Genomic DNA, 27449 nt, shown 5'->3' with positions numbered 1-27449 from the left:
AGCTGGCAAATAAGACTTCATATTAACGGCAGCCGAAGAGGAGTATGAGTGTCATGAGGCTTTTATCTAGTAAGATATTTTCCTCTGATGCCTTTGCGTAGTGCTGAATGACAGAACCAAACAAATTGTGATTCATGTTTTCCCCGAATTGTGCAGGCTAGGTCCCTAGGTAGGCTTGACTACAGTAGAAAGCAGCTATAAATTAAAAAATAATAATAATAATTTTGTTACATACAGGGCTGGAGCTGCTCCCCCGCAACCCGATACCGGACAAGTGGACAAAGATGGATGGATGGACATTTATTAATTTTATAACCATTGCGAGCCCTACATATGTGAAAACTTTCCACTTCTGCTTTTACAGACCGGACTCCTCTCTATACGTGTTTCCATTAAACTAAATCAACACCAAATTAAGTTCCATTTGGGTCTCCACAGCCCTTTATGTCTGTTCATCAGTTATATACCAACTGTCCAAAGTCTAACGTTTGACAAACCTAGAGTCATGTGAGTGTGTTTACTGAGCCTGGGGTGCTTTAGACATTTGGCAGAACTTTTCCTTCTTATGGGGGAAACATTAATTGAGACGATAAAATGTGCGCTCCTCCATTCCTTCCCATATGTAGGTGATTATTAGCGGTTGGCCCAAACTGTGCAAGGAGTGCAGACAACATTTAGTAGCAAGGCATGTATTATAACACCTGAGTGCTATGAAGGGGCTTTGCAGCAGACATAGGAAATAAATCCATGAGTCCCTGCAGTAGCCTAGAGTGAAAATAATGCAACTAATCACCAGAGCCCCTTCTAAGAGCTTTTAGGAGAATAATGAGGTGGTTCATGGTGAAAGTAAAACTTTTACAAGAAGCTTCACAAAGCCCTGAAAGTGGCACACAGACATTTAGCCATGATTAAGCAGGGCTACTGTTGCTGGGCAAGCTCCCCCCCCCCGGACTGATGCTGCTTTACTAGGGCTGCTGGGACCAAACACAGGAACCTTAATTTGAACAGGCTGTAGGAAGGAGCTGTGCATTAATTACACAAAAATCAACATCCATCTGCTATAGATTGCTCGGGGACAGGGTTTTTCCTGCATAGAGGAAATGTTGCCCCCTAAAAGAGGTTTTTTGTCATCCCAAAGGAAAATCACCAGCCCCCAAATGACAAGAATTGAGAATAAAAACAGCAAATTAGTCTTCTCTAAATGTGTTCATCAACAATTTACCAAACAACCGTTGCACAAGCAGAACATAAACTTGAATATGAATGCTAATCTAAATTTCATCTCCAGAGTCAGGCTGTGTCAGATTTATTTAAATATTAATATCTTTTAAGCAGTTATGTTAATTTGGGTTTTATGTACTCAAGTGTAATAGGGTTTTTTGTTTATCAAATTGTCAGGAAAACTAGTAAATGCATAGATTTCTGTCAAATAAGGTGAAAGGCAGGAAACCTTCCAAACTAAGAGGCTGAAAACATAATTTTCTGCCAATCTTGCACGAAAAATTACTTCATTCATTCATGTACTTTATGGCCCTTAGTATTTCTATTACAGCAACAAGTAAATTCATCTTGTCCAAATATTACATAAATCTCCTTTCGGTCTCCCTTAAGCAATTGTTAAGAAAGAAAAATCCGGCCAAAAGAAACCTAGACCAGAGGAGGAGAGCCCTTGGTTAAAAAAATAAGCCTTTTGTAAGAGCTACTTTATAAATATCAACTAAAGACCCACCTTCTCCAAAGAAACCAGTTTCTATCGCTGTGTACTTGAACTCAGACTGCGAGGGAACAATTCAGATCCAAGACAGACATTTAAAGAACAGTGAGCCTTTTCTAAACTCAATGTCCTCAGGCTACATGAAAGAGATTTATTATTGCGGGGAATTAAGTTCCATTGTGCACTTTAGGAATCGTGCCACATTACTGAGCAGCAGCAGCCCAGAGACACAGACAAGGTGCATTGAAGATCCACATACTCATAAAACTCTAAGAGCAGAAATGGAAAATAAAGATAATGGGTTTAAAGTTTGCGGCAGAGTGGGAAACAACAATAGACTGTAAAAAATAGTGGATGTAGCAGCAGCGACGTCGGCCATTGGTATGTGGACTGCCATTTTGGAGCCTCGAGTTTGGCAATTTGGCCGTCGCCACCTAGTTTTTTGCAACTGTTTAAATGGCGGCGCGCAAAGTTAAACACACTTACACAAGATGTAAAGTTGCTGATTTTAAACCCTTTTGAAGCAAGCTGTAAATGTGCCTCTCTGGGTAATTGCCATTCATCTAAATGTAGAACTGAACAGAAAATCTGCAAACTGTCTCTGAAGTTGTAAGCTAGCGCTAGTGGTATCTAGCTAGCTTGGTTGGCAGACATTTTTAGGTGACCAAAATGTTCCAATTAACTTTAATGTAGTAAGAAATCACAGTGAGAATGTCAAGGTTTAAGTAGAAAACATGGACAACAACCAAAAACAAGTTTAGGTCTATTTGAATGTCCATAGAGTTAGCTTGGTTAGCATCGCTAAGTCTCTGTCCTGATTGGCAGGTCCTAAAGCATCCCCTGCTTTATCGTCTATTTTAAAATAAATGGGACTGTAGTTTACAACATGAACATCATGCTGTGTTGAAGAAGACATAAAACTAGCGATTGAGACCAAGAACTCATTATGATTATGTTTACTGAGGTAATAAATCAAGTGAAAAGTAGGTTCACTTGCTTACTGACTTCTATAGAAACAGACTTCTTTTTGACAGCCATTGGAGTCGCCTCCTGCTGGAAAATAAATGTAATGCAGGTTTGAGGCCCTTCAGCAATGGCTGCACTTATCAGGTCCAGAAGCTTCGTCCACTAGTTTTATAGTCTATGAAAGACGTGATCTAAGACTAGTTTTCATGTCTGAGGGGGGAAAGAGTGCAACTTGGCTTGGGTCCTACCTGGAGAATGTATTCCTGGCATAGTGCATGATACTGTCAAAGTCATAGACTTCTCCCAAAGAGTCCACCTCCCCCGGCTCCATCTTCAAGAAGTTATACTCTTGTCCTGGGAAACGAAAAAAAGCACAGTTGAAATATGAAGCTGAGTCATAATGTGCAAACCTTATGTATGTATGCATTGTGGGTCAAAGGAGAATAAGGTTTTACTCGTTCTGATAATGAGGCTACAGATACAAGACACAAGCGATATATTGCAGTGTTATTTTTAAGCATTTTAGGAGGTTTCGACATTTGATATTTCACAGAAACAAGTTTGAAAAGCTGGCCTGGATACTGACTGTCACGATCAGCTGTTTATATGCCGTTGACCAGTTCTATAAACACTTGAAGGTTGAGGATGAGCGTATCCCACCCCTGGTGTGTTTTTTTCTGTTTTTACCATCTTAGCCCAGACTTTCTGTGTGTACAAATGTTTGTCACTTTTATTATTTTGCCTCTTTTACTGCATCTTTTCCAACATTATTGCTGAGGGATCACTAAGGCCAGGACTCCTACCTGGTTGAATGTTGTCCCTAATAATGCTGACGTGTTCGTCTCGGTCGGGCCGCGTGTGTTCGTGCCAAAATCCAATCACGTGACCCAACTCGTGCACCACAATGCCAAACTTGTCGCAGTTTTTCCCGATGGATATGGCCTGAGGGCCCCCTCCACGACGACCCACATAGGAGCAGCACCTGTGAATCAGCAGGCAGACACACAGAGAAGTGGTGTTAAAAAATATAAATCCTAAAAACACACTTAACTACATACATTACAAAAAAAACAATAGGAAGAAGGATGGATAAACATGGACATTCATGGGAAGATATGATTGAAAATGTACCCTGATTTGATATATTAATACATCCTCTCAAAAATCCTCAGAATGGACAGAGTCCAGATACCGGTCTGGATTTACCCTGCAGAGATCTGAGGAGTATTTAACCATAGTCCTTGTAAATAGACCAGATTTTAGAATGCCAACATTTCCAGCGACACATGAACAATCCCGGAAATCAAGCGTAGTCAATGTAGACTACCAAGATGAAAAACCACTTTCAATGGGTGCTTCTAATGTCTCTTATTTGACATTTCTTTGCTGCTATGTCTCCATTTTAAAGTTCTTATTCCTGCTCAGAAGAGTTAGGGTGGAGGATGGAGGCGGGATCTCTGAGGAACTATGAGCGAGGATACACAAAAGCAGCTTTCCCGGAAAGAGTGCAGCTTAAACCGGTTGCTAACTCCGCCCATGTCCCTGACAAATTCAGAGGAAAGGACGTCTCATGGCTCTAAAAAGCCTATTTTGCTCTCTCCTCACATGATTTACTTGCTTCGCTAGCATGGACGGATGTATACGTCACAATTAACATTTACAATATGGAAAAGATAACAGCATGGGCAACCATAAATTGGAGCAATCGTATGTACAGTGGGAAGAAAAAACATTGATTCAGTATGTAATGCCCCGTAGGACTGCTTGGGTTTTCAAAGATCTTTAGTTGTGTTGTAGGGAAGACAACTCCCTAACTAGTCATAGTTCTCTTTCATTTATTTTACTTGCTTGTGTCGGTGTGTGTATTTTGAAATGGACAATTGTCAGATCGGTAGCATTCATGTCAAGAAAGTGGGCACATACAGTAGCAAAGCTATATGCTGTGGAAATGTTTGTCACTAAAATGTAAAACAAAGACTTCATGAACAAACTATGATTTTGCAAATTAAAAGAAATCACTAACAAGCAAATGGAAACTATAGAGAGGCCAAAAAAATCCTGTTCCCCAGGAGAGAAGAAGGAATGTGTCTCTGGGTCTGTCCTCGCTCCTATATTAACATGCTCTGTGCATATTTGACGGAGCTCGTAATGAGAGCGACATTATCTCAACAACCTCTGGTCTGTTTTACAGGAGAGCTGCACGAGGCGACCCGTCATCCACACATACAGCAGCGACATTCATTCATCCGTCTGCCAAAACAAGTGCTGAGAGGGATGGCGGGAGCTGGCTGGCTGCAGCGCTCCAACTCAGCGTGACATGAAAGGTTCAGTGTGGGAGTCTGGGTGGACGGGTGCACACATCATGGCCCTGTGGGCCAGACAGCAGCTCTCTAATTACTGCGAGCCAGGCCAGGCTCTCCTGAGATACGCCTTGAACTTTGCACAGGGCAGATGGGAGCCTGCTGAATATGTAGCAGAGCTGAGCGTTCCCACTGCTAACCGCGGTGGATAATGTCATCCCTGTTGCTCCAGAGGTCAGTTACCAAACTAAAAATGGCCATCAACGGTTGGCTGAGAAAAAAAAAGAAAAAAAGCTCAACTTCATGGGCTGCAGCCGCTTTTTTCTTTTCTTTCTCTCATCTCCAGAGCCAGTTACTTGTAAGTTAGTCTATATCCACAATGTTCCACTTCAGGGATGCTAGGTTGCTGCAGGAAAATCCGCCAGATGTCCTTTTTTTCAGCCAGATGTCCCACACCCTCCACTTTCTTTGTATTGGCGTTCTAAACTCCGGTGGATTTCTGAGGACTATGGTTACCTGCTCCTCAGATCTCTGCAGGGTAAATCCAGACAGATAGCTAGACTATCTGTACAATCTGAATATTCTGTTGCATTAGTTAAAGATCTTATAAAACGTACACATGTTCTTCCCGAGGCTATTTTGCAGAGGCACCATGGCTCTGTCCGGTGCTGAGTGCTGCCCAAGACGATTGTGATTGGTTAAAGAAATGGTAATAAACCAGAGCGGTTTTTCTCCCATCCAGGAAAGCTTTGTGGACTAGCCAGACCCTCCTCTGCAGCGCTGTGGAGGAAGGTCTGGCAATGAGAGACTACATGTGTACGTTACTACTCTGAATTGAATGTCTCCGTTTTCATAAGGGAGTCCATCAAGCTGGCAGCACAGGGAAGACTATTATATGACTTTAATGTATAGATTATAATGTAAATGCAGATGTTTTAATCTGGAAACTTGAAGTGAGTTTACATTTTGTATGTGCAAAGTTTGTTAATCAGTCATTTTTGTTGTTTTTGCTTTAGTTTTTAGGGTTGTAAGATGACTTCAGTGATTAAAAACAAATCTGCACCAGTTAGAGACTCTCTGCCATTCTATTAGATTACCAAGAGCTGCTACACTGCTGCTCCAGAGGCCAGTTACCAAACTAAAAAGGCCTATCAACAGTGGGCTGGAAAAATAGCTCAGCTTCATGAGCTGCATCCGCTTTCTTTTAAGCCGTTTGTGTTGAACGATACATATCAGTGGGAGAGGTACATTGTGTGTAATGACATAATGGTTTGAGCCTGTGAACATGGGAACATTACCTATCTAACGTCTCCCAACAGGCCTCTTTTCCCTCTAAAATCTCAAATTAATAGGCTCCACTGGTCTGGTGTTCCCAACAGCAGCAAGTGCTTTCATTAAAAAAATATTTAATCATTTAATAAAAAAGAGCCCTGCACGTCCAAGCAGGTTGTTAATAGTCGCTAAGCAACAACAAGAGCCAATACCAGCACTTCCCCTGAGTATCTGTTTCACAAGAAACACTGAACCGAACTTCAGGGACTACACTACATTTACATGAACATAATATTCCAGTGTTGCACTTATTCCAAAAAAAGACAATATTCCCATTCAGCTGGGTTGGTGTTGCAATGTTTGTATAAAAACGTGTTGATATCAAAATCTTTAATAATGTTGCAAAATGTAAAAGTTGCTGTTTCTGCTTCTTTTCTTTTGGCCATGCATCCCTACCGCAGCCCTGCAGACAGTACAACAACCTTTTGTGTTTGTGTACAACAACCATAGCAACGCACAGAGCTGACCTGTTAACGGGCAAGAGGCCATAACCTGTAATAAACTCTCTGATTGAGACGCAGATTCTGATTGTCCAAAGAATGCTTCTAAAACCCAAAAATATCAGCATATCCCACATTGTGTATCTGTATCAAATCTGGTATATTGTCATATTTTGAATAATAGTGGAATATCAGTGGGAATGTACACATACTCAGGGTTATGGAGTGAAACTCTCTCGTGAAAGCAATACTGTATACCATTGTTTGTCAAAAGTGCTCAGTGTGAAGCCGAGGCACAGGAAAGCGTTCCTGGCCACTGAACAGCCGTCTCTTTTAGGACTGGTAGTGGGCCGAAATCACAACTCACACAGAGACTGTGATCAGAGAGGATGAACAATGGTGAAAAGGCTGCTGAGCAGGAAAGCAAGGAAAAGCACTTAGGCGCTAAATAATTAGCCGGAAAAAGATAACGACGGCTCAGCAGAGCAGAAGCTGAGCGTTCAGTTCCGTCACGTGGGAGCTAGAAACACGAGCGACTCACCCACATGGTCGGTAGGTGAAGACAATATAGCTCTCCTCCTGCGTCCTCTCAATAAAAGTCACGCAGGTGTGCTTCTCCCAGTGGCGCATGGCTTGGCGGAATATCGCCCGCTGGCTGCCTGAATAGGACGACAGAGAGGATGAGATCAGTGGAGCGGACAGAAACACACTCACACACACTTTATAGTAAAAGGGGAGAAGAACAGAAACAGCTGGAAACAGAGTTGGATGGAGAGTTACTGGAAATGAAGTCATGCAACATTACAATGCAAACTCTTTTTTTTCATAATCTTGTGTTTATTATGTACAAGCTGCACGGCATGTTTTATTTTTTGAACAATTATATGAACTTTTTGAATGTATGACTGACGGTTAGTATCAATTTTATGTTCATTTAAGAAAAAAATACAATGTTATGATATGATAGTAAAGAGGTGTGGTTTACTCGTGTTATTACATTATCTGGGTCACTTAACAGCGATATAACCAAAAGATGTATCCTGGGATTAAGTCAGAACTTGAATAGTTATTTGTAACAGTAACACATTTTAATTTGACTGAAAGAGACAATTACATTATTAACTGAAAGTATTCCTGAGACAATTATTTGTACCTTAAGATTTGGCTTTGTTACAGCTCTAGCCTCAATACTTTGTTTATTGCAGACACATCACATTCCACCATGTACATAACTTCGGAAACTGTGTAATAATATTGGATGACCTGTAACAGCAAACAGGACTAACTTTTTTAATAAAATACCTCTGCCGGGGTCCGATTTTCCCACAAAAACACAAACTGATTTACGTCAGGTAGACGGCGCTACAGAGCACACACACTGACGGGTCACAGATTGAACATTAGTCTAGTCACCTGAGCCACCCCTGCATTGTAGAGTTGGTACGATCCAGTTTTAGGGGCGGGCTTCAGGTCTTTATTATGTATTTAATGTTTTCTTTAATTTGGATTTTGTTAATGGTTCTTGTTGCCTAAGGGCCTTAATTGTGAATAGAAATAAAAATCCCATTATTTTCTAACCACATCTCCGACTCATCCGAGTGTTTTTCACTTGCTCGACTACTGGCTACATCTATACAACAGTTCACTTATTCTCTTATTGTAAATGAATGATTATCTGTCTGAGCAAAACATTCACTACGACTATATGACCTCCCCCGTAACACTTTCCAACAGGTCAACGACCAAGTGGGGTTAAAACACTACCGCTTTTGTCCACAGGGGCCGCTGAAATCAACACAAACTGAAAGTTACATAGCGCCACTTTAAAGAGGATGAGTGAAATCGGTGTCACTTACCACTAAAGTTTCCACTGATGACGTAAGGAATAACCCCTTCAGGCCAAACGCGCTCGGGTCTGGAGGTGGCCGCCCGTTTCCTGCGGCGTGACCCTTGCCTGTTTTGGCTACTCTGGTTGGTTGATCCTGAAGAGTTTAAATAAAGACACAACAACAACATGAATGACATCTCTGAGTCTGACGCAGCAAATTCTTCTCCAACATTTGCATGAAAAGCAAATATGTTTTACTCATGAATGGTTCCTCGGGGGACAAAAGAGACTTTATTTTATCCTAAAAACTACAGGACATTATTCAGGGTTTGATGCCATTCAGACGTTCTAATTATTATTTCTCATTTCGGAAATTACAATTACTCCCTTGAAGAAACATTTGTTCAAACAACATTTGCACAAATGGATTTTATTGCAGGCAATTTCTTTCTTCTTCTAAATTAATTTCACCGTTTTAATGTCACTCAAACGCACATAAATGCAGAGTAACCGTGGAGACTAAGCTCCCACTAAACATTTTCTAATTATAATAAGAAACATCCATAAGTGAAGCGCATACAGCATAATCTCCATACTGTACTTCATTATGCTGCTGCACAGGCGGAATATGACTGAAAATAAAGCAAATATATCTGAAATTAGCTGTTTGAACTCCTTTAGATATAAAACCATTTTACAGAAACCGTTTGAACAGTTATAGAAAAATGTGTCCAAAATATTTAAAGAATAATAATGATAATAATAATAACAATAAAAGTAAAAATGGCAAGTACATACTGGATGTTTAGTTGCTTTTCAATTGATTTGAACACAAATACAATCTGTAGATTTTCTTTTACAGTTTTCAGCGCTGATTCAGAATGAAAATCTGAAAACTTCAGCCGACTATTTTCAGCTTGGGATGGTTATATTCTGAGTTTTAGTAAAATTTGTGGAATTTGTTTAAAATCTGCAGAAAATCAGAGAAAAGTCTGAGGAACATTTTGCAGAATTCTGTGTGGTCCTAATAACAATAATAATATTAATAATACATTAGATTTATATTTAGCACTTTTTTTAAGGTAGATAAAGTTGATTTACAAATAAAAACAAGGTCACAAAAACACAATAACAAGATGTAATCATGATGCAGCTTTGATGCAACATCCAATGAAATCATTTGTAGTTTTTTATGCTTGGCGATGGGTCATAAAGACAATGAAATGAACTAATCTATGCAGACAGAAAGGTCGCACCGATGTGTTATTATTATTTAACTCAAGCCAAAGTGTCAAACCAACACGTAGATGTTGATTCTAGACAGGTAATTGAAACAGGATTGCGTTACATCAGGAAGTAAAGTGATGCCTCAAAGTGTTCTTACCCACCGCAACTTATATGAAAAAGAGGAATTTTTGAAACACATTAACATGTTGTTTTCTCTTCATTTTAACCACTTCCACGAATATCATTACCTTTAATAGATATAAATGTTTTAATAAATGCTTTTGCTTATGCATGCTTAATTACATCATTGTACAAAAAAGTCTAACTCCTGTCCTGCTTCCTTCCTTATAAGGAGGATCAGTGTATGTGTGTGGGAGGGGAAACCTCAGGAGTCTGATGACCAAGGCCGAGAACTACGCTGGCTTTTTTAGTCTAACATTGCCAAACCTAACTGTATGGTCTGGCTACAGTGCCTATCTATTCTGGGACATGAACTCATCATGACCATCCTTTGCGGCGATAATTCTGCATTGTCACTCTCCACGGATTGGTCCCATTTCCAGAGATCGTAAGTTGTTCTTCCCACTTCAGGGTGTTGTTGAGATTTAAGTCGTTATGTGGGGAAGGGGAGGGGAGGGGAGGGGAGGGGAGGGAGACGCTTGTAATTTATCGTATAGCGTGTTTAAACAACAGCTGTTTTAGCAACAGCAGTATTTAGTATTTGGGGGGGTCCTAATTGTGATTTTCCCACCAGATATTAGCGATTACGACTTAATTTGAGCTTTTTTTAGCTACATCTTGCATCTTCCTACGATCATGTTAAATAGAGTAATAAAAAAATAAATGAACTATCCACTGAAAATAAAAAAAGGACATTTCTGTAAACAATCGGTGATATGTGATGAGCAATACTTGAATTAAGAAGTTTCTTATCATTAACCCAACATTTAGTTAGTAAACTCGGAAAGTCGTGTAGCAAAAACTTCAACAACTTTCCAAGTTGTTCAAACTTGAGTAAAAAGTACCCGTCGGGAACTTGTTTTTCCAATTATTCCAACACCAAATGAATGCAGCGTTGCGGAGATAGCGAGATGGGAAGAAACATCTGGGTGTGTCAGACTTTATTCCCACAATGTATACATCAGTTGAGCCAGACTGATGACCTTTGATACAGTTCACACAGTGGGGGAATGTAGTGGGCGTGTTGGAAAGAAAGAAGATTTTAAGCCTTACAATAATGTTATATAATGTTATGTTGTACCTTTATATTGTTCCTTCTATTTGACTAAAACGTTTATGGATAGATAGCATTCATGGGCTTAAGAGGTCTGGGACACTGCAGTTTTCCCATATTTGGGATAAATCGTCACTTAACTGAAAACCTGCAGAACCCCCCATGGCGCATTGATGCCTGTCCTTGACTCAGGAGTTAATCAATGATTCATTTAACGTTTCTTAAAACAACTAATTAAGATTTTGACCTCTTTTCAATGAGGAGTTGTATGTGACTGCTGCAGAAAACAGCACAGTAGGGATTTCTGGCACAACTTCCCCCACTTTGAAAAAAAGAAAGAAAGTGAAATAGTCTGAGTATGCCAAACTCCAGCAACACTTGTAGTTTACTATAAAGAACAATTTAATGTTGAGAAAGAACCTGGATGACACTGATCAAGGCCAAATCATGTTCTTCTCACAATAAAGTTCTTTCTAGTATTAATATCACTGTAGAAACAAAGAGAAGTACATCTGGTTTGAGTACATCCTGCACATGGAGTTTTTTCCCATAACAACTCTTGAAGCCGTGGGACTACCAGCCCTCCTCTTTTCCAACTATATTTGATTAAAATGCAAGCTACAGTTTTTTTTTGTTATTGGCTGGAACAATGTGTTCCGTCGAGTTTCAGCCTGCAAGAGTAAATCTTAGCAGCCTGACGGGATCAATTAGCACATACACTTGTGCATGTGTTGAGGAAGAGCCTGATAACAGCCAAATGTGCTCGGTTCACTGATAAGAAAGAGTGCTGGGGAGGCAAAACTCGCGGAAAATGTGTTAATTACAATAATATGATAAGCCACCGAATGGAGGTTTTAAAGTTGCATTACTTGATCTGATCTTGATTTTTCTTCAACCAAATGTCCCTGCTCTCTGGTTTGTGCACGGCAGACGGATCATACGGATTACGGACATCCAGGCGAATTTCCAGAGGCAACAGAGCAATCCCGGAAGTGAAACCATGACGATATAGACTAGGCGAAGAGATATGACCACACCTGTCAGTGGCCGGCTGTGACTCAGTGGTGGAGCGGCCTGCCAATGGGAAGCTTGGTGGATTGATCCCTGGCCCTGCACTCCCATGTCCAAGTGTCCTTGGGCAAGACACTGAACCCCGGAGTGTAAATGTGTGTAAATGTGTGTAAATGTTTTTCTTGCTAAAACTGCTGCTGGAATTTTCAATTTCCTCGCGGGAGTCATCCCGAAAGGATCAATGAAGAGAAGTCTAAGTCTAATTCAAATGTTTATCTGATGAGCAGGTGGCACCTTGTACCATGTGTGTAATGTGTGTGAATGGTGATTATTGAATGATGAATGGTTCCTCTACTATGTAAAAGCGCGTTGAGTGGTCGTTAAGAAAAACGCGACAGTCCATTTACATTTACCTGTAGAGTAGAAGCTTAACCATACAGCCTGAGCTACAAAGATTAATTGATTAGTGGTCAACTATTAAATTTACTGCCACCTATTTTGACAATCGATTTATAATTTTGAGTCATTTTTTATGAAAACTAAGTCAAAAGTCTCGGTTTCCAGCATGTTAAATGAGAATATTTGAGAGTTTCTGTGACAGTAAACTGAATTTCTTTGAGTTGTGGACAAAACAAGACATTTGGCAACGTCATCTTGGGCTTTGGAAACACTGATCAACATTATTTCACAATTTTCGGTCATTTTATAGACAAAACAACAAATCAATTAATTGACTATAAAAATACTGTTAGTTGTGGCGCTACATCCAGATGTTGTGTTCAGGTTCATAGTCCACTGAGGTGAAGTAAGAGTATCCTTTCCACTACACAACAATTGGATGCACAGTGACAACACTTGGTATTTTGAGAGTTGAAATTAATTTTAATCCTGCAAAATGTTTCTAGTCCTCAGCATGCTCCTTACCTCGAGTAAAAAACAGCAAAGTGACGCTGTTCAAACAAACAGGAAACTGCACAGACTTGTTGCTACGAGCTTACCTACAGTTTATAGGATTGTGAAGGCCATTGGTCGCTGCTGACTCACGGCTGTTGCCTAAATACTACTTTTTATTTTAAGAGCAACAATTAACCTGACAAAGCCTTGCAATTATTGTCGAACATGATGATACAGGTGTAGCGAGGCGTAGTGATAACAGGACAATTGTAGGCATAAACATTTAAAGAGAGCTCATCAAAAACACCAAACTGCTACCTGACAGGTGCTGCTGCCGACTCTCAGCTGGAGAGGAAGGGAGTAGATTGACAGTTGTTGTGTTAGAGAGTGAAATGTTCTTTTTTTTTTTTTTTATTATTCCTAAGGAGAAACACAATGGGGGAACCTTGTTCATTGCAGATGTTTTGTTGCAACTAGCAATTATTTTCATAGTCGATTATGTTTTTGATTAATCAATTAGTTGTTTGGTCTATAAAATGACAGGATGTGGTGAACAATGTGGATCATTGTTTCCCAAAAGCCCAAGATGACATCCTAAAATGTCTTGTTTTTGTCCAAAACTTTAAAGATTATCAGTTTACTGTCACAGAGGAGAGAACAAACTAGAAAATATTCACATTTAAGAAGCTGGATTTGGGGAATTTTCCATAAAAAAATGACTCCAACCAATTAGTCAATAATCCAAATAGTTAGTAATTCATTTAATGGTTGACAACTAATCGATGCATTGATTGTTCTTTGCAGATCTACTCATACCTGTCCGTCGCCTGCCTTTCTAAGATACCAAATAAACACAACATGTAATTTGCCAATGTACATCATGTCAATGTCAGTTTACTAGTCATTCAGGGAAGTACTCAGCCTGTGAAAACAGTCATAGTGTAACGTCTTCTGTGGCTTTGGAGGAGGCATTCTCAACTCACATTGCTCTAAGACACATTTATGCAGAAAGCTGAGTTTGTCCTGAACATTTTGATATGAAACACATGGGTATCAGGTTAAATGCAAGTACCCTTAAAAAGGTACATTTTTCATAATTTAATTGTTGACAGCTACTTGATTAATCATTGCAATTCAGATCTAGAGTGGCAATCCAAAACACTTTGCTTCAGTGCTCCAACAAGCGATTGTCCCCTCAAGTTGTGATCTTTAAAGCAATGGTTACCTGTGTCAGTGTGATTAATGATCTGGACGGTTCTCTGAGCCAAATCTATGATTCTGTCCACTTTGAACGATCGCATGTCCTCCTCATCCAGAGCAATGTCTCCCAGAAAGGCCACTGAAACAGACAAAAAGAGATGGCACACGTCAGACAATTTTAAGGAAACTGCCTGATACGGAGCATCCGCTCTGAGCTGCCGAGTTGCCTCGAGCTTTTCCTGCTGCTCAGACAGCGAAGGCTGCATGGAGACCCTGTCAAAGCTTGTTGTGGACGGCCTAGAGTATGTAACACATAAATATAAATACATATACTACATTCCTTTCTTGCTTCAGTTCTGTTCACCCTTTCTCTGCAGAGAAAAAGCAATAGAGTTGTGAAACAGCAGTGTCTGTTTGGATAAGAAGGCCTCCTTGTCTTGACTCCAAATTATAGGATAGAAATGTAAGCAGCAGCAGCATATTGCACACGGATCAAGATGGTTCATGCAATAAAGAAAGAGTATGAACTCAGAAACCTGACCGAGGACATGATTAATTGCTTTACAGTTCTTGCTGCCTAAAAAAAAGCCCGGAGCATACTATTCAACTCAATTCAGTTTATGTAAGAAGGGGACAGCACAAATTAATTAAAAGCATGATTTTATATGGGTTAAAAATGCCAGATTTACCCTGGCCTCGATGTTAAAAAGACAACACAAGCGTAGCAGAACTTGGCACTAATCAGAACACAGCACAGACCTAAAGAGATTAGCAAGAAAACAAATCACAAAGCAGAACCGGTTCCTCAAAGATCCATCTCATTTTCGACACTCTGTTTCAACTTCTGCCCTCGGGCAGACGTTCCAGGGCAATTAAAACACAAGATACAGACTCAGAAACGGTTTTCATCCCCACACCATACCTCTTAAAGTGCTACTTTGTAGTTTTGAGAGTATTGAGAATAAATCGTGAATTTGTAGTATGTGTAGTGTGTTAGTGTTTTTGTGACTTTACTTTCTTTTTACAATCTTCTGTCTCTTTTTATAGTGATGTTAAGAGGCCTTTTTATGACGTTTTCTCTGATAGGACTGCATCCAATTTTGCAGATGTACAATGACAATAAAGACAAAAATCTATTAATCATGCCAAGTTAAGTCCAGATGTTACCGAACAAGAAAATTCTTACTGTATGCTTTGGCGTCCTCGGATAGTTAATGAGAGCTATCAGATACGCTACAGTGAGACACTGCCACTGCCTCAGTGGAGTAATATGGGGCACCTTGAACAAGTAATAGCTCTTTAATGAGGCCAAGGAGTAGGAAAAATAACCAAATAGTCCTACTTTATGAGTAATGTGTTTCATGGCAGTGATTAACCAGGGGGGCTGGTACCCCAGGGGGTACTTCTGCTAGTGCCAGCGGGTACGTGGAAAGATTGTGGAACAGCAGTTATGATTTGATTAAAAAATGTATAAATAATAAAAACTGAACAAAGGCATATTAAACTGGTAGATAAAGAGTAAGGAATGCATGAATGGCAAGGAGAAATAGCTTAAAGTATTGCATAAGCAGCTGAAATGGCAAGTAAAAGGAATGACAACAGTTTAAATAGTTAGCTAAAACTACTGACAAAACTGTTTAAATAGTTAGCTAAAACTACTGACTAAACCGTTCATATAGTTAGCTAACACTAATGACTAAACAGTTAGCATAGTTGGGTGGGCCAAATTCTCTGGGCGGGCAAAGCAGAGAAAGGGGAAGTAACCTTGCCCCTTATGACCTCATAAGGGGCAAGATCCCAAATCAGCCCGTCTGAGCTTTCATTTTCTCAAAGGCAGAGCAGGATGCCCAGGGCTCGGTTTACACCTATCAGAAGCAAATGGGGGAGAGTAGGTCAAAGAGTTGGCACTGTAATCTGTTTCTGAACAGGAGATGACAATGAGGAGGGAAGGGAAGAGAGGAAGAAGGCATATCCTCTCTGCCCACACCGCAGCTCTGAATAGGGAAGGCAGCCTTCTGCATGTGTGTGGAGGTTAGTGTGGTGGAGGGGAGAACCAGCCAGAGGGGTAAGAAGCCGGGAGAATCGCTAAACTGTGGACTTAATGGGAGTGATTCACAGTAGTTGTTGTTTAAATTTGTAAATCTTCAATGTTGTAGATTTAATTTATCATAATAACATCTTGGAACTGAACTTGAAAAAACTTGTACTTGAACATACAAAATATGACAAACAAATAAGACAAACAACAAAAATCCAAACATTCAAGAGTAAATGTACGAGGAAGATGTAAACCTAAACGAATATTACATAACTTAAAGGTAACACAGCATGTTCACACTTGTATTTTGGGCTCTACTAGAACATGTTTACATGCTTTAATGTTCTAGTGTTATAACGCTACATTTAGCACCTGTCTCTTTAATCCCCCCCCCCACTCCAGTAAAAGCCAGGTCTGCTCTGAGTAGTCAGCCTTTCCAGGTCTCGGTCAAAGGAATGACTGTAAAGGCACTTTAACAACGCTTTCTACCTACGTTTTGACATATCACCACTCTACAGAAGTCCTGACGGCTCGTTTAAAGGCACTATTTCAGATTAAGGGCTGTGTGCATTTCTCTGTGGTAAAAGACATGGAAATCTCACTTTTTTAACCAATTAAACAATCACGTGAGAGGTCAAAATAGCTTTCTGGTTTGTTACTATCTTAGAAGCAGGGTCAAAGAGATATTTTAGTTTGAAACATAAAGTGGGACCTGACGCACTCCAACCTTGTGGTATTTGCCACAAGTTTAACAGCATGGTCAGTAGAATTTCTGTTTTACAATTCAGAAACAAGACCATGTCTTTTAATATTGGTGTCAATTTATTACAGCTTTCATAAAGCAATAAATGGAGCAACTATATCTTCAATGTGTCACTCTGATAAAAGTTACGCTTATTGTGAATTGAATGAAAATGCAACATTGCGTAGATGAAATTGATTTGATTTAGTTTGGTGGCGGTGTAATAAAAACCATCCACAGGAAGGACCTTTAATCTCCTGCACTCCTCTAAAGGTTTGACAGAGGTCTGAGACAAGAGAGGAAGGGATGAAAAGCACAATAGAAACAAAGACAAAGCTCTTGGCTCGCATCCCTATTCACCAGAAGAGTATTATTGAAACAATGTGGAGCTGGCTTTGATAGATACAAGGCAGTCTTCCATGCTGCAGGACGTGGAGGATGCACAGCAGAACGACTGCGTTAGGGATTAGAGGTTAATGACAGCTATTAGAAAAAGGTGTGGATCGCAGCAAGACGGGGCACGCACAGACGACAGGTTTAAATTCCAGAGATCAGAAGGGTTTCTCTAATTTGTGCTCGCAAAAAAAACACTGAGACACAGAGCATCCGAGTCACAGTCAGGGCTCGTAGTGACAGCCAATGCCAAAAGCAGCAGTGATAAGGGGAAGCTACCAGATGTTGCGCAGTATTGGATGGACGGGCTGACTAAAGATGGACATTTTTGCTCTTTTATCTTCACATTTTTATTTGATTCCTAAAACTGGCTGAGCGCTGAAAAGAACAGGCGCTACATTATTCCAAGTTGCTGTCATATAAAGGCCTTACACACTAAGAAAAGTATTCAAAACTATCCTATCAAACCCTTTTTCCACTCCTTATCGACTGAGGGAAATTAAGCGATTGGAGGATGTTGCTTTTTGGAGCTGCAAAGATAAACCCATTACTTCTTAAACTAACCACCAACTATATTAAGCGATTAATCAGTTTCAGTCATTTGTTATTAGAAAAAAATTCTGATTCCAGCATCTAAAAGGTAAATATTTTTTGGTCTTTTTGGTATTTCGTTGGTAGGGATAGCTTCTGTTGCTCCAGCCTCGAATGTTTTCTAAAAATCCCAAAATCTTAGGCTGCCTTTACTGTCTTTTAGAGGCTGTAATAGTTTCCCATTAAAAGATAGAGTGAAGCCAGATATGTGTGTCATGTGAAACTAACGCTGCGGAGTTAGGCCATATTTTGGTGAGGAAAAAACTGGCATGGCCATTTTTTCAAAGGGGAACCTTTGACCTCTCAGCGCTAGATATCTGAATCAAAATGGGTTTTGTGGGTACCCAAAAGTCTCCCCTTTAAAGACATGTTCACTCTATGATAATCCCATGTAGTTTTTTCTTTACATATTTTTAGACATGATTGTCAGATTGCTTGAAAAATAGTGCAAATAGCAGTCGTAAAGGGGGGAAAGAAATCTCCTCGGGGGAGCATGTCCCCCTAGGTTTGGGCTGGGCCCCGAATGTTAACAACATCTGGCTCCACCCCTGGTTTCTTCCCTCCTCTGGGACAGTAAACTGAATAGATTTGAGTTGTGGACAAAACAAGACATCTGAGGACGTGATTGTGGGCTTTGGGACACACTGATCCACATCTATCACCATTTTATGACCAAACAACTAATGGATTATATTGACAAAATAATTGACAGATGAATGGACTATGGAAATAGCCGTTAGTTGCAGTCCTTCATACAATGTCAACCTGCATCATCTTAGCAGTGATATGTGCATGCTGTGACCAAATACCCAGGTGCGGGCTTCCTCCCACCCCCGTGAGGTTCACAGAGGGCTGCGCTCTCTGCCCAATCACGCACCACCGCGCCGACAGACAGGCCGGTTAATCCGCAGTGTCATTGTTCTCACACAACAGTGGTGATGGAAGTGAGCAAATGCACGGCCCGGCGGCATTAGGACTCATTTCCCCCGGGCACAGCAGTCGTCCTGGAGACGCTGTTGCAGGTTTATGGAAAGACTCCCAGGGATTGGGAATTAATCCCCTTGTCTCCTAGCTTTAATTATCCACAGGCGCACATTATTATTTATTTTTCTTAGGGAATCTTTTGTACACAACTGTAGGCTGGGATTGAGGGTAGGATATGGAGAAAGGTGATAAACCCATCCAGATAGAGAGCGCTGTTATGACATGAAGTACAAACACACACACACACACACACGTGTGTTGTACTGTAGATTAAAACCCAGCGAACGTGGCAGATGGCGAGTGATCACCGTAGCGTACCGTGGTGCATCCCTTCCCAAACATTATTCATTACCTAAATGACAACAGCTGCAGCTGTAATACGAATATCTATGCAGGATAGTTAGGTAATAACACTGGGCTTTTTCACCAGAGATAACAACAAAAAAACACACAATAAGTAAATGTATAAGGGCTGCCAAAAAACCTAGTTTTTATACTTTAATTTGTTGAGTATTTCTCGCTTAATTGACTACTTGGTTGGTCTTAAAAAAATGTAAAAAAAGTGGTAGAAAATGTGTATCTGTGTTTCCTAAAGCCCCAAATGACGTCCTCAAATGTCTCGTTTTGTCCACAACTCACAGATATTCAGTTTACTGTCACAGAGGAGAGAGGACACTAGAAAAATATTCACATTTAACAAACTGGAATCAGAGAATTCTTTACCCTTTTTTCATTAAAAAATGACTCAAACCGATTAAATCGATTACCAAAAGAGTTGCTGATTCATCAACTAGTTGACAACTAATCGATTAATCAATGTATCTGTACAACACGTGTGTGTATATTTTACAGACTTATGAGACTAAAGTAAAAACATGACCTTTTGTGAAACCTTTGATGAAATATTGGATTGGAGCATATTCCATGTGTGATTAAGTCCAAATCCATTGTATTATTTTGCATTACTGAACCATCCTAATCCTTCTCATCTCCAAACCACCCCCCATCCATCAGCACATGCAGCCAGATTACACATGAGATCTCAATCAACTTAATCCCATTGATTCGTGTGATGCTCCAGCCTCGACCTCTGCGGTGTCAAACGCTCCGCCACCAGTCCCGTAAATCTCCCTCCGTGAACACCAGACCCCAACATCTGCCACTGGGACCTGCACAAAACCTTAATGCTAAGCCTGCACAGACACTAACGCCAGCCTATATTTAGAACTCCACGCTTTACTCCTCACTGTGCTTATTAGGGGTGGGGGGAAGAAAATCCGTTCAAGTATGTATGGGATTTCTTTTAAAAGGATTTTCAATTCTTTTCCCAAAGAACGCCACTGAGCCACCTAAATATTTTCTCTATCTAACATCTAACATCTAACCATACACCATTGTGCATATTTAATCTCTATCGTCTACATAACTGCACAGAGTACCATACTCAACCTGCACTTTGGTATGTAAGGCTTCTTTTGCACTTCTGGTTGGATGTCGACTGCATTTCTCTGGCTCTGTACCTGTACACGGCTAAATGGCAATACAGATGGATCTTATCTTATGTCCGTTAACATCAAAACTAGGCTAAAGCAGAAGATGCAGAAAATGTACTGTATGTTATGTTCTTCTTTACAAATGAAATGTCAGACTGACTGACTGACTGACATGGCACTCTTCTTAGAATTTCTTATGATATATTATGTAGGGGTGTTGAAATTAATCATTGCATTGCCTTTTTTTAGTTTCTACCTTTTGTCTGCTGTGTTCAGACTCCGCTTCTTTAGAATATGTCTTTTTCAAGAGCAGATTCAATAAAAAGGGAAGTTCATATATATCTGACTGCTTCGATTTGTTGATGAAAACCATGAGTGGCAATATTGAGGAGGTGATACATCGTGATATTGAATCAATTGGACTCCTTCACAGGCTAATCGAATCGTGAGACCAGTGAAGATTCACACCCCTAATATTGTCTCTGGAAGTGTATTATACAACTTGTGTTTGTGTTAAAGAAGGAAAAAAAAATCACAATACTCAATAGTTTATTAAATCGCAACTCTTCTAGAAAACAACAATATAAATCAAATCGGCGACCATGTATCGCAAAAGAAACCAAACTGGGATTTAGGTCCAAAGCATGTGGTCCCGGCGTCATAGAGATGTTTAGACAGCCTTTCCCTTCACGTGACCTAATGATGAGGGAAGAGAGAGCTTGGCCAATATGTAAGCACCACTGGAATGCATCACAATAGCCTGGCGCCGCCTTTCACAGCCTGTGTTTGGTAACAAACGCTGCATTTGAATTCCTATGGAGGCCAACGGTGTATTGCACTAAGGTGATTACCATCTGATGTGTGTAAAAGTGGAGGTATCCCTTTTCAGGTTTCATTCTGTACCAGCCCTTTCTGCCAAATGCGGCCCAGAGTAGCCATTGTCCCATTGAACCAGAGCTGCAAAGATCAATGAATTAATCGAGCAGATTACTATTAAAGTAATCGCCAACTATTTTGATCATTCATTAATTGCTTATGGTCATTTTTGATGAAATAAAAGTAAAAATGATCTGATTCCAGCTTCTTAAATGTAAATGTTTTCTAGTTTCTTCTCTCCTCTGTGAAGGGAAACTGAATAAGTTTGAGTTGTGGATAAAAACAAGATGTCATCTTGAGCTACGGGAAACACTGATCTATGATATTCATTTCATTTTCTGTCATTTAATAGACCAAAACAAGTCGTTGCTTAATCAAGAAGATAATCAACAGATTGACAGATTCAATAAATTAACTGAATTGTTGGTTGCAGCCATCCTCCAAACATGGTGTGTTTAAAACTACAACAAGTAGCGAAGCCTGTGTAACTGTGAGTGTTGAGACAAAGCAGGGAAAAAAAGTAAAGAACATAAAAATCCCAAATAAGGAATGATGATTTGTTTCATGCAGGCCTGTTGTCGTGTAAATGTACCTGTCTCCTCTGTGAAAACAACACCAGCTGCTTCTTCAGCACATGCTCGCCTTCACATTTCCTAACACTGCAATTAAAGCCCAAGGCAGGAGAGGGAAGAAAGTCTTTTTGTTGGCCACAACGCAAAGATATCCAGTTTACTGTCACAGAGGAGGGAAGAAAGCAGGGGTGGAGCCAGATGTTGTAAACATTTGGGGCTCAGCCCAAACCTTGGGGGGGGGGGGGGGGGAAGGAGATTTTTACTCTTCCATTTAGCTCTGGCACCGTTTTTCATGCAATTTGATGATAGAGTGTCTAAAAATATGTTCATCATTTAAAGAAAAAACTACATGGGATTATCATAAGTGATCATGTCTTTAAAGGAAAAACTATGTTCATTTGTGAAAAGATACATAGGATTATTTATACATTTTATATTTAGATTATTTATTATATATTTTATTATATAATTTTATTCCTATTATTTCATGTATATTGTATCCTAGTATTTCATTCATATTCTGTGCTGTGTGACTGATTTTGCTGTTAATTTCCCATTTTTTGGGATCAATAAATATCCATCTATCTATCTATCTATCTATCATTATGTAGTGATCATGTCTGTAGAGGGAAGACTTGGGAACCCATAGAACCCATTTTGATTGGTTTGTTTACAACTCAAAAGATATTCACGTTACTGTCACAGAGGAGTGGAGAAATAAAACAATATTAACATTTAAGAGACTGGAATCAGAGAAACTTGACTCAAACAGATGCATCGATTATCGACTCATTGAAGAGTTGACAACTAATCGCTTCAGCTCTAATCTTTGTAACTCTAGAAAAAAAGTTAGCTACGGTATGATGCCGAAGTCTACAGCTCCAGCCTGACACTGGAGTCATTATTTTCCAATTAGAGCCTGAAGTCTCGTCTCCAGCCACAGCTGAGATGGAGCCTGTCGCCACACTGCCGCTTCACTCCTATCGGCACAACGAGAGCGCCGTCAGCTGCAAAGGGCACGCAGCAAGAGGCCGCCTCCCCTTTAACATTTCACACTCCATCAAGCCCATTAGCAGATTGGATTTCCGCGCGGATCCCTGCCACTGCTTACTGATATACCCGACTGCCAATCGAAGTCCCTCTAATGACTCGTCAGCTCGCCAGCCATTTGTCTTTTTTAATGTCAGCAACACGCAGCATTAGAGCTCCTTCTGGATGAATAATTCATGGGCACACAGCAGGGATTGTCCCATTTGACAAAACTTATTTTCACCATCCAATTCCATTTTATTTATAGTGTGAAATCACAACAAACATTATCAAAGGACACTTTACAGATAGAGTAGGTCTAGACCACACTCTGTAGTTTACAAAGATACAGCAATCCCCCCCCCCCCAAGAGCAAGCCTTTGGTGCAACCCAGACTTCATATTTGTGCACATAATCATGCGGCCTATGGATGAACTAAACCTGGAGGATTTTTTAACCCAAGCAACACTTTCCATAAATAATATCTGTATTCACCACAAGTGGAGGGAACAGGACAAACAATTCTTCCCGATGAACACGACACAGCACCGCTGAACCATTCAGAAAAAACTAACTGTGAATAATGAAGAAGTGACTGTTAAGCTGCTGATTATCGCAGGCTAATTGGGCATCATTTGAGCCATTTAAATGAGCTCTCCCAAAAGAATTTGTTGTTAGGATCCGGACACTCAGGCATTAATGTAATGCAAGATTAGTTATTACTTAGCTCTGACGACAAACATATTGTTCCAACTAACGCACCACGATGGTGCCAATAGATGGGCTCCCTAATCACCTGAAACCCTGCAGAGCCGAGTGGCAGGGGTCCTGTCACGTAAGAAAAACACCCAGCGTGGGCTCGGCTACACGGCCTGCATTCCATGATAAAGGAAGAGCATCTTAATTAAGTGTTGCTTAAAGGCCCAATCATGAATCAATCTGGCCCCCTCATCGCCAGGGCCGGACCGGGGGCCAGAGGGAGGGACGGAGCTGGGTAATGAGTGTCATCTGTTTTTTGTGCTGCTATCTTAGGCTACATTTACACTGCTACATCATCATTTTATGCCTTGTACACGTAGCTCCAGCAGCAGAACCAATCTCCATCCATATTAATCACGTGTCCTCGGGTCAAGTTTGACCTATTTTTAAAAGTTTCTATCAGAATTTTTGGGTTACTTTCAACAAAATTGTCAAAGAAAAATAATGTACTTCCATTAAATTTGAGTGATTTATTCAGTTTTATAGCATTTAATTAAAAAAAATGGTAAAAGAATGTTGAACAAAATGAGAAAAATGTCTTTAAAAAAGCTTTAAAATGTTCATTAAAAAAACAAAACGTTGAAAAAAGTGACAAAAAACGTCAAAAAAAGTTTTAATTATAGATTTTGACCCAGGAAAACAAAAAGTTGCACGGTGGACGGGAAGACAACACATGGGTTAACACGTCTGACATCACATATCACATGACCATTCACCAACACTGGGCATGTGCGTGCCGGTGTAAACCGGAAGTAGATTGTCCGACGTTACTCTGCGGTTGAAAATCATGGATGTGCATAAGGTTGAAAACACAGAAAATGATCGGACATCAATTAATAAAATCCAAAGCAATGTTAACCCGTGTGTTGTCTTCCCCGTCAACCATGCAACTATTTGTTTTTTTGCTTCAAAATTTTAAATGAAACCTTTTTTTTTCAAGGTTGTGGTCGTCTTTTCAACACTTTTGCATGTTTTTTTTCTCTCCATTGTTTTTTTACGTTCTTGCCTCTTTTTCCGACATTTTTTAAGCTTTTTTCAACGTTCTTTTACCATTTTCTTTTTCAAATGCTGTACAATTGAATGAAACACCCACATTCAGTGAAAGTAGTGAACTGATCCTTTATATTACTTGTGAAGAGCGTCGTATTGGAACCATCCACATTATTTCTTTTAACAATTTGGTCTCAAGAAACCCAGATTTCTGATATAGCAACTTGTTGAAAGCGGGTTAAAAAAGGACTTCAAACTAACTTTTTTGGGGTCAATTCTTAAATTAAACCTGCATTTCTGCAGGGTTGCTTCTTGTGTATTCACTTTACAGCAGAACTGTTATATGAAACTAGACAATCCTAAGGAATCCATGTCATAACTCAAACCGACTGCTCTTCTTTTGAAGTAGTTGCTGATTAATTTAATAATTGACAGACTAACTTATGAAGTTCTGAAAGTCCTGAAACTTTGTTGTGAAAAAGAATCCAGCCGTCGTATTTTAAATGGCCAAATCTCAGTCAAGGCCCGACATCGAGGGGCGAGAGGAATAACACAAGCCGCTGTGTTGACAGCAACAAAATCTTCAGATGCAGCAAGCAGTCTGCAGACAACCTTCCAAGCCCCCCCCCCCCATAAATGGCCTCACTCACCTCACCTGCGCCGGTCTGGCACGGCGCGGCCTGCCCTCCACCTTTTCCAGCCGTGCTTTCCCCTGGCACGAAATGAATGAGCTACAGTCTGTGTGAAGGAGAGAGCTGGCTGCCGAGACAGACCAGAAAACCACTAAGGACAAGAGAAGACGGGGGTGTAGTGGCCCTGTCTGTAGTCATGGTAGTGCACTTCTGGAATTGCTCGGTTGCAGCCGGAAATTTGGACGGATGTCCTTCTATTAGGCCGGAAGTCTGTTACCCAATGCTTTCTTTGCGTTGGTATTTTGAACTCTGGTGGATTTCTGGAGGACTATGGTTACCTGGTCCTCAGATCTCTGCAGGGTAAATCCAGACAGCTAGCTAGACTATCTGTCCAATCTGAGTTTTCTGTTGCAGAACTAAAACAACTTTTGAACGTACACATGTTCCACCAAAACCAGCTCCTTCCTGGGGCTATTTCCTCTATCCGTCGCTTAGCACCGCCCAGGACAATTTGTGATTGGTTTAAAGACATGTCAATAAACCAGAGCAGGTTTTTCTCCCATCCCAGAATGCTGTGCGGACCAGCCAGACCTTCCTCCGCGGCGCTGTGGAGGAAGGTCTGGCTGATTATATGTCAAGTCTGCATGGACTTTCAACAGGACAACAGGAAAACATGTTCACATCTGTATCCTCCAGTCAGTCCCTAAAAGCCCTGACAGGGAAGAACAGTGGTAACCAAGGACAGCCATGCAGAGGACAGGAAGGAAATGCACCGAGCGTTACTGCTTTAGAAACTTCACACGGCTGGAAGCTTTTTCCCTGGACGGAAGCACAGGACATAAAAGTGCTGACCTGGAGGCCACAGAAAGCGATCAAATAGACTCAGTGCAGGGATGTGCTGGAAATATGAGGGGAAAAAGAGAGAAAATCAATAATCCAAGTATCCTGATCTACAGGGCTGGGTTTAGAAGAAAAAAAATCCCCATTCAAATAGATCCCCAATTAAATAATCATAAGTTGATAAAATCCTGTAAAATTCTATATAAATGAGGTTTATTGACCAGGATTTCGAAAAATTAGTGTTAAAACTAGTGGTAAGGTGGTGTTAGTGAAAACTAAAAAAAAAAAGTCTGAAAAAGGGACGAAAATGTCCAATCTTTGTCCATTTTTTGACCTGGGAGAACAACACAAGGGTTAAATGAGTTTGCCCCGTTTGTGACTGTCTCCCATCCACTTGTGAGGAAACCATAAACAAACTCCATCTAAATGACACCTACACCCGGATTACTAATAATGACAACATCCCGCACAAACACCCACAACAAGATGAACACCAATCCCCTGGGGATTATCAAGTGGGAACGTCCTGATGACACACATCCAGGGAAATCCCAACGACTTCTCGGAATAAACGGGGGGGGGGGGAGAGCAAAAGAATCCCTTGAGATATAAACACTGTATCATCGGCCTTTTGGGTAGTTTACCCTTCGGTCGTAAAAGGAGACATCGGTCCGTTCAAGTGGTGCAAAAACAATCTGCTGTGCGCACTCGAATGACTCAAATTAAACAGTGAAGCAAAAACAGGAAGCAACATCTTCAAGGGCTCGTACATTAGAACTCATTTTGACATTTGACCTTTGTCATGTTCGGTGGTGGAAGAAGTATTTTTCCCGTTCCTTTACTTCAGTAAAAGTATTAACACCACACTGTATTACAAGTAAGAGTCCTGCAGTGAAAATATCCTTAAAATGATGTACCATCAGGAAAATGTACATAAAGTATTAAAAGTACTCAATGCAGAAAAAAACAGTTCTGTAAATCAACTATCTGTCAATCAATCATCAAATTTGATCAAGTAAACGTGTTTTTTGTGCAAAAATCTTAATTTGGGAAGGGACTCAAGCTGTCAGATGAATGCAGTGGAGTAAAAAGTAGAATATTTTTCTTTGAAATGTAGCAGAGTGGAAGTAGGAAGTGGCACAAATAGAAAAAGACAGTGAAGTACAAGTACCTCAACATTTGGACTTAAGTACAGCACTTGAGTAAATGTACTCAGTTACATTCCACCACTGGTCATGTTTATGTAACGCCCCATCTTTACATCTCCCCCTTCACACTCTACTCTTCTTTTCAAGGGAAAGATGAAGAACACAGATAGCTGGGGGTGTAGCTGAGTGGTTTTTTTTTGGGGGGGGGGGGGGGGG

At 40.4% G+C, this 27449-nt stretch overlaps 2 protein-coding genes across 3 annotated transcripts in view; both read right to left on the bottom strand.

Moving 5' to 3' along the window:
• The window catches only part of kansl3 (KAT8 regulatory NSL complex subunit 3), a 340892-nt gene that overhangs the window by 284333 nt on the left and 29110 nt on the right, over positions 1–27449 (bottom strand). The window lies entirely within an intron of this gene.
• bmp1a (bone morphogenetic protein 1a) overlaps positions 1–27449 on the bottom strand; it is a 65028-nt gene that overhangs the window by 31547 nt on the left and 6032 nt on the right. For both annotated transcript variants that reach the window (XM_034870863.1, XM_034870862.1), the window contains exons 2-6: positions 14172–14285; positions 8609–8734; positions 7294–7411; positions 3484–3662; positions 2929–3034 (exon numbers count right to left, since the gene is read on the bottom strand). In XM_034870863.1, the coding sequence (XP_034726754.1) occupies positions 2929–3034; positions 3484–3662; positions 7294–7411; positions 8609–8734; positions 14172–14247 (605 nt within the window). In that variant the 5' untranslated portion in view covers positions 14248–14285. The remainder of the gene's footprint in view (positions 1–2928; positions 3035–3483; positions 3663–7293; positions 7412–8608; positions 8735–14171; positions 14286–27449) is intronic.

Source organism: Etheostoma cragini, chromosome 5 (genome assembly GCF_013103735.1).
Source record: "Etheostoma cragini isolate CJK2018 chromosome 5, CSU_Ecrag_1.0, whole genome shotgun sequence".
Classification (NCBI taxonomy): Eukaryota; Metazoa; Chordata; class Actinopteri; order Perciformes; family Percidae; genus Etheostoma; species Etheostoma cragini.
The sequence above is the reverse complement of the archived record's forward strand: the minus strand, read 5'-3'. Positions and strand labels throughout refer to the sequence as shown.